The 12,630-nt window shown below is 63.2% G+C and overlaps 1 protein-coding gene across 5 annotated transcripts in view; it reads left to right on the top strand.

The window, feature by feature from the left end:
• MAD1L1 (mitotic arrest deficient 1 like 1) overlaps positions 1 to 12,630 on the top strand; it is a 317,511-nt gene that overhangs the window by 178,537 nt on the left and 126,344 nt on the right. For 4 of the 5 annotated variants that reach the window (XM_042921292.1, XM_042921290.1, XM_042921294.1 and 1 more), the window contains one exon: positions 2,954 to 3,010. The exons of the other annotated variant lie outside the window; for it this stretch is intronic. In XM_042921292.1, the coding sequence (XP_042777226.1) occupies positions 2,954 to 3,010 (57 nt within the window). The remainder of the gene's footprint in view (positions 1 to 2,953; positions 3,011 to 12,630) is intronic. 5 annotated transcript variants of the gene reach the window in all.

Below are 12,630 nucleotides of genomic sequence, written 5' to 3'. Positions count from 1 at the left end.
GGTGCTGCCGGACAGGCCGGCCCAGCAAGCAGCTGCCGTCTGTGAAGACGGGACCCCACGGGCAGAATCGTGTCTGCCCGCCGCCTCGGTCGGTGCTGCTCCCAGCCGTGTTCCCCAGCTGCCCCGGACGTGCCTGCACGGGTGCGGTGACGCCTGTAGGGACAGTACCACAGAACGAGTGACCGGCTGAGGCCCAGTGGATGGGCTTTGACCAGCGGCCTGTGTCGTGTCCCCTTCTCAGTCCTCCGGAAAGGCCGGCGTGTTGGAGCTGGTGGGATCTCGGCAGGTGCAGGGGATCGTGGTGTCCGGGCCGGGCCTCCCGCGGGGTGGGTGGACACGGCCGGCATGCCACACGGGCGCCTTGTCCGCGTGGGCCACCGTGACTTAGGCCTGGTCGCTGACCGCACCGCTTCACCTTAGCGTGCTCTGGGGAGGGCGGGGGGGCACGTTCACATACGTGTGCTGTTGGCGGGGGGGGTCTGCGGAAGAGGCGCCAAGCACTGGAGGAGGCCTGTGTGGCATCGGCTGTTTTGTTCGTGGCCGGCGCGCTAGGAAGGCCCGCGTTTCCTGCTGGGAGAGCTCGCAGAGCGGCCGCCGTCCAGCAGGCGTCTCACCGGGGGCCCACGCTGGGTCATCGGAGCCCGTCACTCAGGGGCGGTGGGCTGCCGGGGCCGCTCCTCTGCACCCCCGCCCTCTGCGCGGGACGGCCCCTGCGTCTCTGGACGCCTCCCTTCTCCCCGGCTCGGCAGCGTGGGGTGGTGCCCCCCGCCGTCCTGTCGCGTCTGTGGGACACGTGAAGCGTGGCCAGTCCCTCTGGCATTGGCTTCCCGGCCTGGCAGAGGGCGGGAGAGGCTCCCGGCCTCCCTCTGCGGCCCGAGTTTTCCTGAAACTGCTTCGAGGCTCGTCTGCCTCAGGGACGTGAGGCGAGCGCTCGTTTCCCGACGCCGCGTGGACGCTCCTGCGGACAGGTTTCTGCCAGTTACTCTGGTTTCTCGGGGTCTCTGCAGCCCTCGTGCTCTCTATCGTATAGCAGCCCCGTTTCATAGCCCGGGTCACACGAACGCCCGAGGAGCACGCCGCCTGGGTCCGCTTCACGCGGCGGCTGGGGGTTTGAGCGGAGCGCGGAGCATCGTGGATCGGCCTCTGCCTGTTCATCCTGGCGTCCGGGCCTCGGCTCACCTGTGTCCTCGCAGAGGCCGTAGTGAAGTGTCCCGCACACGTCGGCGGAGTTCTGGCCTCACCACCTGGCCGGGGGGCCCTCTCTGCGGCCTGGACGTCCCGGTGGCCACCACTGCATTTCTGTGGCTGGCTCGCCGAGCGTGCGTGCAGGCCTGTGGCCGGCTCCCGGCGTGGCCACGGGCAGACGCGGCCCTGCGCTCTCCGCCTCTCCCGGCTGACCTCACACGGGGGCCGCCGGCCGCACCTCTGTGTGCACGGCTGCGCCACAGCGTGCTGGGTCACCCCTGCCGGAGGTGGGGGGGGGCAGCCGGTGGTTTCGGATCTCAGCTCTGCGGTGCCGGCAGGGGCGGTTTTGCGTCCATCAGCTGGGCGCACGGTTCGGTTTCCTGGGAGCGCATCGTGGGCTGGGTCGCCGAGCGAGAGGGGAAAGCCAAATCACCTTCCCGAGCGGTTCCCTGGTTTTTAACCCTCCCCGCCACGGGACGGGGCCTCAGGCCAAGCGCTTGGTCCTGATGCTGGTGTGCGTTTTCGGTTTTCAGCCGGGTTTCGTAGCTGGAGTTTTGGGGCTGCCGTGCCGTGGCAACGATTCTGTGCCGCCCGCACTCGCCCCGTTCTCGGTTCTCTTGAGAATGTCGCTCTGGGTTCGCGCGGGCGCACAAAGTACCCACGAGCTTTTAGCGGGAGCCCTGGCCTCGGAAGGGTTGGCGCACGCGGACATCGTCACGAGAGACGCGGGTCTCCCGCGGCCTGAGGACCCAGTGCCGCCGGCCTCTCCCTTCGCGCCTCAGGAGCCGCGTCCTGGGACCCTCCAGAGTGTCCTGAGAGTCACGGCAGGAGTGACAGCTGTGTGTCCCCTGCCGCTCCAGGAAGGACAGGGTCTGCGGTGTGGCAGAGACCCTGTGGCCGCTGCCGGGTCCCCAGCAAGCCCGGTGCTTCTTCAGGGAGGTGGGTTCAGCCTCTCGCTGGCGGTGTCCAAGTAGCGGCCCCTCGACTCCCTTAGTACACCTGCGCTTGCTGTTTCCGGGCAGGACGGAGGCCTTTTTCTCTCCCCGCGTGAGCGTTTCCTGGCCTCTTGCTGCTCAGGAGGCGTCGGTGCAGGACCACGGACAAGCCACGCAGACCACGCTCGTGGGCGTCGAGACTAGGCGCACATGTGAGCCAGCAGCGCCCCGGTGTGCCTGGCCCGGCTCTGGGCGCCGGGGGGCCGCTCTGGAGTTTGGTCTGCTCCCTGTTCCACGGTGGCGTCCGTGGAGACGTAGCGTGCCGGCTGGACTGGCCAGGCCCGCGCGGCCACCCCTGAGCTCCCGCCTGGGTCCCTGGGACCTGGCCGGGCACCGCCATCGGCTCCCACGGTCGGGAACCTCCTTCGCCTCTCTGCCCTGGGGCAGTACGGGCCGGGCCCCCGGGACGGTCCTGCTGGTTGGGGGGCGTCCCGGATTTTCCTGGATGTCGGTCCCGTCGGGAAAGTCCCCCTGATTGCTTCTTCCAGGACGTGAGCTTTCCAGGAGGAGGTGGATTGCAGCCCCACTCTTGCAGGGGCGTGGAAACCGCACCCCGGTCGTCTCCACGCGTGTAACTGCATCGCTGTTTTGGGCAGCAGGTGTGGGCGTGCGCTTGCGGGTGTCTGCTGGCCGCCCCCCGGTCACCTCCTCCAAACGGCGGGAACGTAGGGCCACCTCCTCGCCCCCGGGGCCCCTGTGCGCAGCAGGCAGCGTGGGCGGTGGAGATGGGCAGCGGGAGGCCCACTGACCCTGCTTTCTGTCTTGTCTTGAAGGCTCAGCTGTCCCAGGCCCTGGAGGAGCTGGGAGGCCAGAAGCAGAGAGCAGACATGGTGAGTCCCTCGGTGGTGGTCTTTGTGGCCACAGGGAGCTCAGGGTGGGGGTGCCTTAGACCTTGGGTGTGAGGAGATCACGTCAGGTGCAAGCCTGGGGGTCCCTGATGGCCACGGCCCTTCCTGTCGTCAGAAACACCGGTGGGAACGGAAAGGGTGTGGTGGGGCTTGGAAGCCGGGTGCTGGGTCCCCAGCGACGGGCTGGTGTGGGGCCGTCCCCTGGTTCACCCTGACTCGGGGCCGACCACACACCTGGTGCCCTAAGTCGTGACCCATCCAACATAGAGCAGACTCGCACACCCTCCTGAGCGGTGCAGGGCCCGCGGCCTGGCGATCCGTGCCTTGGCGCCCACGGCCACGTCGTCCTCAGGCTGTCCCCCAGTGGCCGGCCCACAGCGGCCCCACCTCCTGGGGTGCGCACCCTGCGGTGGCCGCCGGGCTCCACAGCCCCCGTTCCCCTGCTGAGCTTGCGGAGCCCCCCCAGCCACTTGGCAGGTTTCCTCTCCGCGTGTTCTCCTGGGACCATCCCCCCGTCTGCCCTGCACCCCCGCCCCCCGGGGCTGCGTGCAGAGCTGGGTGGGGGCAGGGGGCAGGCACCGCCGACCCTGGCCTGGGTGCCCAGTACCAAACGGCTTCCTTACCTTGTGGGACGGACCGCGCCCTTGTGCCACACAAGCCACAAGGCCCGTCGCGCTGCTGCGGTCACGGTCTGGCCTCTGTGGGGACCTAGCCACCAGGGTCACAGGAGGGCCACAGGCCACATTTACAGGTGTGCTGGGACTGCCCCACCCCAGGACGCAAGCCATCCAGTTGGGATCGGGGCTGCGGGGTGAGGAGTTGGGGTGGGCCCTGGGGCGCACAGCGCAGCTCAGGCTTCCTAGTGTGGTGTCATATCTTGTCGGTCCCTGACTTTGAGCGGGTCACCTGGCCTTCACCTGCAAAATAAGAGTGGCCCACAAGGGGACATGCCACGTCCTTGGACTTGTTTCGTCCGTCCTGCAGTTGTCCCCCTGGCCGCTGGGTGTCCTGTCTTAGCACTGCTCTCGGCCATAGCACAGGGCAATGGAACACTCAGGAAGCAGCCGCCTGAGGCTGGCTGTGCTCAGAGCCCCTGACGGGTGGGGGTGAGGGAGAGTTGCAGGGGTGCATGGTGGGCAGTGGTTCCACTGGCCATGCAGAGGTAGATGCAGGGAGAGCACGAGTCCAGGAGTCAGAGATGGCAGGGTGGCCTGGGAGGCGGGTGAGGGAGTCATGGGTAGGATGGGAAGATTGGGGAGGGCAAAGCCGGAGAGAAACTTGGGCGTCCGAGGGGCCAGTGGATGCCTGGTGCCGGGTGCCTGGCCCTGGGGTCCGAGCTCCCGAGGCGAGGCCGGCCGGCAAAGCACCCGGGCATGTGTGTGTCCCGGGGGCCGGCGCGCAGAGCCTCAGGTTCGAGCCCTCCCAGGCCGCTCCAGCACCCAGGAGCCGGGCCCCCAGGGAGGGCGGCTACACCCATCGGGAGCACATCCTGCTGTCACACACGTGTTGTTCAAAGTGCACGTCGGCCCCGCTGGTCTTTGCGCCTTGGGGGCCCCTGTGGGTGCGTCCCGTGCCCTGAGTGTCTGAGTTCTCTGCGGCCGGCATTCATCGTTGACCCGTCTGTCACTCACGTGGGTTTACTCTCTGCCTCCGTTGTGTCATCTGAGTTGTTTCCCGCGTGTTTGTCTTCTCCTTCCCACTTGGAGGGAGAACAGACGTGGCACTGGCCGGGCCGCTGTGGGTCCAGGTGCTCACTCAGGCCTGCGAGCCTCTCCTCTCCCTGCCTCCTCCCCAGGCCCTGGGCCCACCTCCTCTGGTTGGCGTGGGAGGAAGAGTGAGGCCCCACGTGGGGCCGGGGCTGGAGCTCGCAGTGACACGGGGATCGAGGTGACCCTGGGTCTGGCTCCGCGGCCCTCGTGCGGTTTCGGTGACGGTGTTGGCGATGGCTCTGGCCGGGGGCACCCGTGGCCACTGTCCGTCTGGGTCAGGGACGCCCGGTTCCTGGGCCGCCTCTCCCAGCCTGCTGTTTTCTGGCCCTAAGTTGACTTGCTACTTAGGGAAGGAGAGAGGAAAAAAGAAAAACTTAAACATCTGTAGCTAATTGCAGATGACAAGACAAAGACAGTTTGCCTTTCTGTTATTAATTAGCAAACCTGTGCTAATTAGGAAGCATGGCATCATTCAGGCTTTTCTCTTTAAGTGCAATTAATATCACAAGGAAAGATGTCCTGGGCCACAGTTGTATCATTAACATCCCTCACCCTAATTAGATACGGCCGGCGGTGGCTGGAGAAATGAGGTTTTTGATTATAACTATAAAACTCGCTCTAATATTTGACATACTCCAGGGAGCAAGGAGGGAAGATTGATTTTCCGATTTAAGGGGGAATGACGCCTTCACGACTCTGGGAACGAAGCAGTCGTCCGCCCTGAGTACCGTTCCCCCCTATGGCTCCCGCGGGCTCCCGCTGCCAGCCTCTGGGCCTGCGCAGGGTCAGCCGGGAAGGGCTCTGGCGGGTCGGGTACTCCCCGGGGGGCTCCGAGGTGTGGCAGCGTCCCACTGGGGCAGGGCAGCATCTGCGAGCGAGCATGCGGCCCTCTCAGCCCGCACCGAGCTTCTCCCTGCCCGCGGTTTTCATCCTGAGACGCCAGGCTCGCTGGCTGTGGCTCTGAGGGGCTGGTGCGCGGATCACGGGAGATGCCAGTGAGAGCCGATTTTCAGCTCTGCGAGGGGCACGCACACCCGCGTGTGCCTGCTGATGCGTCTGTCACTGTGAAAACAGCATCGAGGGCCGGGAAATCGGCAGAAGGGGTTGTGTGAGCTTCCATTGTTCAGTGCTGGCAGCCAGCATCCGTACGTGCCTGCCGCCCGAGAACCTGGCCTTATCGCAGCCTGCCAGCGTTGCCGGCTGCCTTCCGGAAAATTATTACAAGAACCTCCTGGTTCTCCGACTGACAGTGACTCATTCCACGTCCTGGATCCGTGCTGCCACGGGACCAAGCCAGGGTTGGGAGACCCCCCCGCTTCGATGGGAGAACTTCATCCGTGCTGAGCGAGTCACGAAGGCTCATGGGGGACATCGCTGCAGGGACCAGCAGGACCCGTGTCCCTGAGGCTGGTGGCCGTCTTGGGTTTGGGTCAGCCTGTTCATTCGCAAGGCTCCGTGCCCGCAGAGCAGTGTCTGTGTCCCGCCGCTGGGGCCCGGCATGATAGAGGGAGGCGTCAGGGCCCGAGACGGCAGGCTCCAGGAGCTGTAGGAGGGGCGGGGGGGAGGGGGGACCCGGCCCTGGAGGCTGCAGGGAGCTCGCCTTCCTGAGCCACCGTCTGAGTCAGTCTCTCGCAGGCGGCTGTGTCCCCAGCCTGACCCGGGCTTGACCTGCTGCACTTGCCTGGCCATCTGCTCTGAGCCGACCGGGATGGTCTGGACCGTTCTGTGCGTGTCCCGGGGCCTGGTCCTGCCCGCCTCCACTCACTCCCGGCATCTCCCGGTGTTTGCTGCTTCTGCAGCTTTATGCCAGCTGCTGGCCGTGTCCCCTCGGCTGTGTCCTCCTCCTGGCCGTGTCCCTCTGGCCGTGTCCCCGGCCGTGTCCCCCGCCACGTCCCCCTGGCTGTCCTGCTTCCTCGGCAGAGCCATGGAGGAGACAGGCCTTCGCTGCAGGAGGGCAGATCCGCTGGCTGGCCGGTGGTGCTTGGTGGCCGCGTTGTCTTCTCCGTGTCAAAGCGACGTCCTCATCGTCTTTGTGTGTCCAGTGCGTGGCCTGGAGCGAGCACCCCGAGTCTGCGAGCAGGTCGTGAGGTTGATTTGGGTCTGGCGTCTGCAGCCGGGTGGGTCCTGAGTGTCCCGAGCACCGGGGTGATCGTGGTGGTTTATTGACGCACGCTTACGCGGCCTGACGGCCAGCCGGGCGCCGTTCTGACAGCTGTGCAGACGTGAGCTCCCAGAGCCCTGTGGCGTGGCCCCGTTGGCGCCTGGCCTTACTCTTCAGGGGGCAGAGGCCTGGGTTCCGGCGGGTTCCAGCTCCAGTGACTTTGCGGCCACCGCACGCCTCTGCCTGGGCCTCCGGGACTCCTGTCCCTCGTGTCCCTGACCGCGCTGACCCACGTTAGCACAGACTGAAGGGCCGTCGGACGCCCTGGGAGTGGCTGTGTCGGGCCCCCCACCCACGCCATGGCCAGCGCACCTTGCCGGCGCGTTGCCCGGCAGCTGCCCAGATTCGCTGCTGGGTGCTGGCTCCCCGGGGGCGAGCGCCTGGGCCAGCTAGATGGGAGCCGGGGAGTTGGTTTTGGGAGAAGGGCTCGACGAAGCCTCTTTAGAATTTAGTGTCGAGCTGACCTGGGGGGCACAGGGCCACCCCCAAGAGCAGAGTCCCCAACAGGCGTTTCAGGGCCGGAGGGCTCTGGGTGAGTGAGGGATGCGGAGCTGGCCGCCACGCCCCGAGGGCTGCCTGGGGGCAGGGCGGCATGTGGGCGTGGGGCCCTCTGCCCGTGCCACACTGGCTCGTCTGTCCCCCCGAGGCCTAGCGTGTGGGCGTCCAGAGTCCAGCCCTGGGTCCCCTCCTCCCCACGGTGCTGCTCCACACTGGGCCCCGGTAGGGGCCAGCTCGAGGCTGTCCGCCCTTGGCCGCCGCAGTCCTGTCCTCGGATGAGGCTCCTGAGGGAGAGAAGGGGTCACGCACCCCGGGCTGGACAACTTTAAACACGTCTGTGTCCCGACACCGTATTTGTCAGGTCCCGCGAGTATCTGAGTCCCGCTTCTGGGCGCCCTTCTGACTCTCCGCACGCGTCTTCCACTTAGGCCCCCGCATGCGGCTTCCTTCACCTTCCCGTCGCCCTGTGCCGCTCCCGCCCCCTGGAATGTGTTTTCTGTCCCGCAGGGCCGAGTCCTCCCTCAGCTCGAGTTAAACGTCCTCTGCTTCCCCTTCATAGAGACACGTCACGTTCCCATTCCACGTTCACTTGTGGGCCTGTGGCCGTCACCATGGCTGTCATCCTTGTTGTGGGCCCGTTTTCTGTCACGCCGCAGCCACTGAACTCCGAGCGCTCCCGTGTGCCGGGCTGTGCTCGCGGCTGTACCCGGACCATCCCTCTTAGCCCTCACGGCAGACCCTGGTGCCGGGGTCGTCTCCATGACTCAGATGAGGGGACAGGTGCAGTGGCGGCCGGGCCGCAGGCCTGTGGGCACCGTGAGGCCTGCTCGCGCCAGCCGGCCCGCATGGACGCCGCGGTGCCACGGGGCCGGGCCCTGGACTTAGTTGTAAAGGATTTGCCGAGTGACGGGATGTGGACGTGGGGGGAGGCAGCTTGCGCCCCGCCCGCCCCCTCTCCCCGAGCGGGGGCCCCTCTCCCCGAGCGGGGCCCGGTCTTTTTGGTTCCTCCAGCTTGCAAAGACCTAACGAGGTTGGTGATTTATCACCTCATGGGGATCCGTCTGTGTTTTGGGGACAGGGGTCCGAGAAGATGGTCTCCTAGCCTAGGAAATAAATGCTTCTGTTATTTCTGGCTCTTAATCGGATCGTTCCCAAAAGGACAAGGAAACTCCCCAGTGCAGAGGGAACGCTTCAGCCCGTTCCTGTCTGGACCACGGAGACATGCTGTCAAAGTGCCCAGAGCCCCAGCCTGTGGAAGGGCTGACCCTTCGGTTATTTCCCTCGTCAGTGTTGTCTTAGATACCCTCGTGTCTTCTGTCCCGCGTGAGGGTGGAGGTCGCGGGTCGGGCCTCCCGGCGGAGTCCCCTGCCCGGCGCTGCTGACGCTCTGTGCCGCCGACTTCCGGTTCACAGCCTCTGGCCTCCCGGCCTTCTCTTGAGTTTGGTTTATCGTTTCCATCACTCGCACGTTGCTGTTCGCCCAGCTGGCGGCCCAGGTTCACCACGAGGCCCACCGGGCCCCTTGCGGGGTCAGGGACGCCGGAGAAGGCCGGCGCTCCCCCAGAGGAAAGGGAAGGCCCCGCAGCCCCAGCCCACAAAGCTGAGGCACGGTGAGGGTCTCTCACAGCCACACATGGAAATTGGTTATTTATCTTTAAAAGCCACGCGGCCCCTTCCAGCGGGGGCGTCCTCCGCGACAGACCTTCTCACGCTTGGCCCGGTTCTAAGTAAGACGTTTTTGTATCGTTTGAACGTCTCGAGCCTCGGCAGTGGCCTTCTGTGGCTCAGGTCCTTCTCAGCTGGCAGTTCCTGTCGTGTCCGCATTGAGCGATTTCGCTCCTGACCGTGTCAGTGAGTCTGCCGCATCCTCACTAGCTGCTGTGGTTCCTCTCCGAGCATTTGCCGCACGCCTTGCAGGTGTGTTCCTGGGGAGCCGGGCAGACGTGGTCCTGCCCTTGGCACCCACCGTCCTTTGCGGAGGCTCGGGCAGCCTGGGCTCTGCGACAGCCAGGGTCTGGCCAGTGCTTCCTTCACCGTGGAGGGGCCCCCGGGTCCACGGCCCACGGGGGAAGCTCGCACGACGGCCACGGCGGCCCTGCTCCTCCGGAGCCAGACTTGTCTTGTGCCTTCCCGACTGGGGAGTGTGGGAACTCGGGTGTCCTGGGGCCCACGGTAAGCCCCACCTGGCAGAGCGGCCTCAGTGGAAGGCGTTCTGTAGCAAAGCCTTTTCCTCTTCAACATCGCCGAGGTCGCCCGTGGCGACGTCGAGGGGTCCAGAGCCCGCAGAACCGCGGCCACGTGTCTGCTCCGTGCACGCGTTTTCTGGAGGGGGTTTGCCCTCATGGGATTTTCCTGGACTTTCTAACACCCCCACCCCCCATCTCAACGGCTGCTCTCCCGGAGGAGGCGGCCTCACAGCCTCAGCCAGCCCCTAGACCCACGGAAGCACGTGGACACCTCCCACGTGTTCCCAGGATGGGCTGCCCACCGTGTGCGGCTGGGTCTGGGGTGGCAGAGGCCATGCTGGGCTGCTGGCGCCCCTCTGCACCCAGGTGGTGCACGTTGCCCAGACTGCCTCCAGACCCGGGTGACTTTCAGCTTTCTTTCGGGTTTTTTCCTGCTAACACCCTGGATTTCTCCAGGTCTGCCTCTTGGGCCTTCCTGCCTCCGCTCACCACGAGCCTGTCACCTGCTGCCAGGCCGCCTGGCTGGTCTCTCCCACCCCAGGACGCTCCCACAGCCTGTTCCCTGGGTGGGTGGGCTGCAGGGGTCCCTAGAATCTTCTTAGCAAACGTGCTGGCGTAGGGAATGGCGCTGTAGCGTGAAGTCCCGCTTGCACACGCCTTCCGGTGGGGCTTCTTTTCTCTGGGGTGCAGGCGTGTCCCAGCTCGGGTGACCAGCTGTACTTGCCAGGAAGTTCCCCGGGAGAGCCACCGGTGGCTGCCGTGGCCTGCCTGGCCTGTCAGGTCAGGTGCGTCCCTCCAGACGGAACGGAACGTAACCAGGGCAGTCTGTTTCGGCCCCTCCCGCGCCTCCCCAAGAAGCAGCAGCCACTACAGGGACCTTCCCGGATGTGTGATGGGCCCAGAACCGAGCAGAAAGGTGGCCTTTGACCAGGATTCCCACTCTGACCTCAGTGTCGTCTCTTCTCTGGGACACCTGAGGTACCTGCCCAGACTGAGCTCTGGGGAGAGTCCCTGGGATGCACTGGGCCTTGGTCCCGTCAGTACCACCTGTGGTCCGTGGCCCAGGCGGACCCTCCCGTGCCCCGACCTGGGGGTGCACGCATCCTTCCTCTGGCGCCCCGCGGTGCCAGGTTCACTGGGATCGTGTCAAGGGGGGCACACTTCTCTGCTCTTCCTGCTGGCTAGTGCTTTGTGGAACTGGGTAAGGCCCTGGGATCAAACCGTGTCTTCCCAAATGAAACTGAAATACGTGGCCTCTATTTAAAGGTTATGCTGCGCTAGTGAGCCGGCCGTGAGTGCCATTAGCATTAAAGTTTCATGACTCTTTGGAGCTGTGAGTGAGTGTGGCAAGCCAGGCCTGCTCTCCAAGAGGGAGGGACCTTGTCACCAGAGGAGACAGGCAGGTCGGAGGCTGGTCTGCTGAGCCTGGCGCTTGGGCAGGTCTGCCAGGGAGCCACGTGTCCTGTTCTCTGCTCTCGTCTGTTTCTGTTCAGGGCAGCGATCCCTTTGACAGTTCTACCTGTCGGTGTTCGTCGGTGTCCCCCCCCCCCGCCCCCGCCCCATAGGTCTCATGCTCGGAGGTGAGTTCTGTGCCCGACACCACACTCTGGTTCTCAGAGATCAACAACATTGATGAGTCTCAGCCAGACTAACCAGCAGGAAGGGAGGGAAGGTGCAGGTGACCAACATCAGGAACGAGAGAGGAGACGTAACGCTTGTTGTTTTCCTGGTGGGTGTGAGGTGCGTCTCATTGTCGTTTGGGTTTGCATCTGCCTAATGGCTAGTGACGTGGAGCTGTTCCTCCCACGCTTGTTGGCCATTTGTGTATTTTCTTCGGAAAAATGCCTGTTCAGATCCTTTACCCATTTTCAAACTGGGTCGTCTGGCTTTTTGTTGAGCAACACGAGTTCTGCGCGGTTCGTCTTACGTCGTGTATACTGGGTTCTCATCGGGTCATTTGTCAATTGTCTTCTGACTCTCGAGCGTGTCCTTGGGTGCACACAGGGTTTGGATTTTATCCGTTTTGTCTATTTTTTTCTTTTGTCATTGATGCTCTCGGTCATGCCTAAGAAACTGTTGCCACATTCAGGGTCGCAAAGATTTACCCCTGTGTTTCCTACTAAGGGTTCTGTAGTTTTAGTTCTTTAACTGAGGTTTTAATCATCTTGAGTTGGATTTTTGAAGATGGTGTGAGGTTGGGGTCTGCCTTCATTGTTTTGTGCGTGGACATCCGGTGGTCCCAGGACTGTTCTCTCCCTCACCGAAAGAGAGATGCTTGGGTTTCCTTCTGGATTCCGGCTCGGTTCTCTTGACTTACAGGCCTGTCCTTTCTCAGTACCACACTGTTTTGGTTCCTGTCACTTGTGGTAAGGTTTGAAACTGGTAAATGTGCATTTTCCAGCGTTGTTCTTCTTTTTTCAGAATTAACTTGGCTGTTGGGATCTTTTGTAATCTCATATAATTTTTACTATCAGCTTCCCAATTCCTGCAAAAAAAGACAGGATTTTAACAGGGATTGCGTTGAATCTGTGGATCACTTTGAGGAGAATTGCCGTCTTAACAACATTGAATTTTCCAGCCCATGAACACAGACTGTCTTTCTATTTATTTATGTTTGCTGGGATCTCTATTAGCAGTGTTTATGGTTTTCAGCTTGCACGTCTTTCTTCCTTGGTTAAACTTATTCATAAGTTTTTATTCTCTTTGATGCTGTTGTGAATAGGATTGCTTTCTTAACGTTTTTGTTGATTGTTCACTGCTAGCGTGCAGATACACTGCTGGTGTTTGTGCGTTGGTCCTGTTTCCTGCCACTTTGCCGAATTCTTTGAACCCCAGCAGTTTTTGTCAGTTCCGTAGCGTTTGCAATTTATGAGATCTTGGTCATCTGTGAATAGAGATAGCTTTACTTTTTCCTTTTCGATTTGATGCCTTTTGTTTCTTGTTGTTGCCCGACTGCTCTGGCTGGAGCTCCAGTGCAATGTTGAATAGCAGTGGTGGGAGCGGGCATCCTTGCCTTGTTCCTGATCTTATGGGGAAGCTTCGGTCTTGC

The sequence above is a fragment of the Panthera leo genome, chromosome E3 (assembly GCF_018350215.1).
Source record: "Panthera leo isolate Ple1 chromosome E3, P.leo_Ple1_pat1.1, whole genome shotgun sequence".
Classification (NCBI taxonomy): domain Eukaryota; kingdom Metazoa; phylum Chordata; class Mammalia; order Carnivora; family Felidae; genus Panthera; species Panthera leo.
The sequence above is the reverse complement of the archived record's forward strand: the minus strand, read 5'-3'. Positions and strand labels throughout refer to the sequence as shown.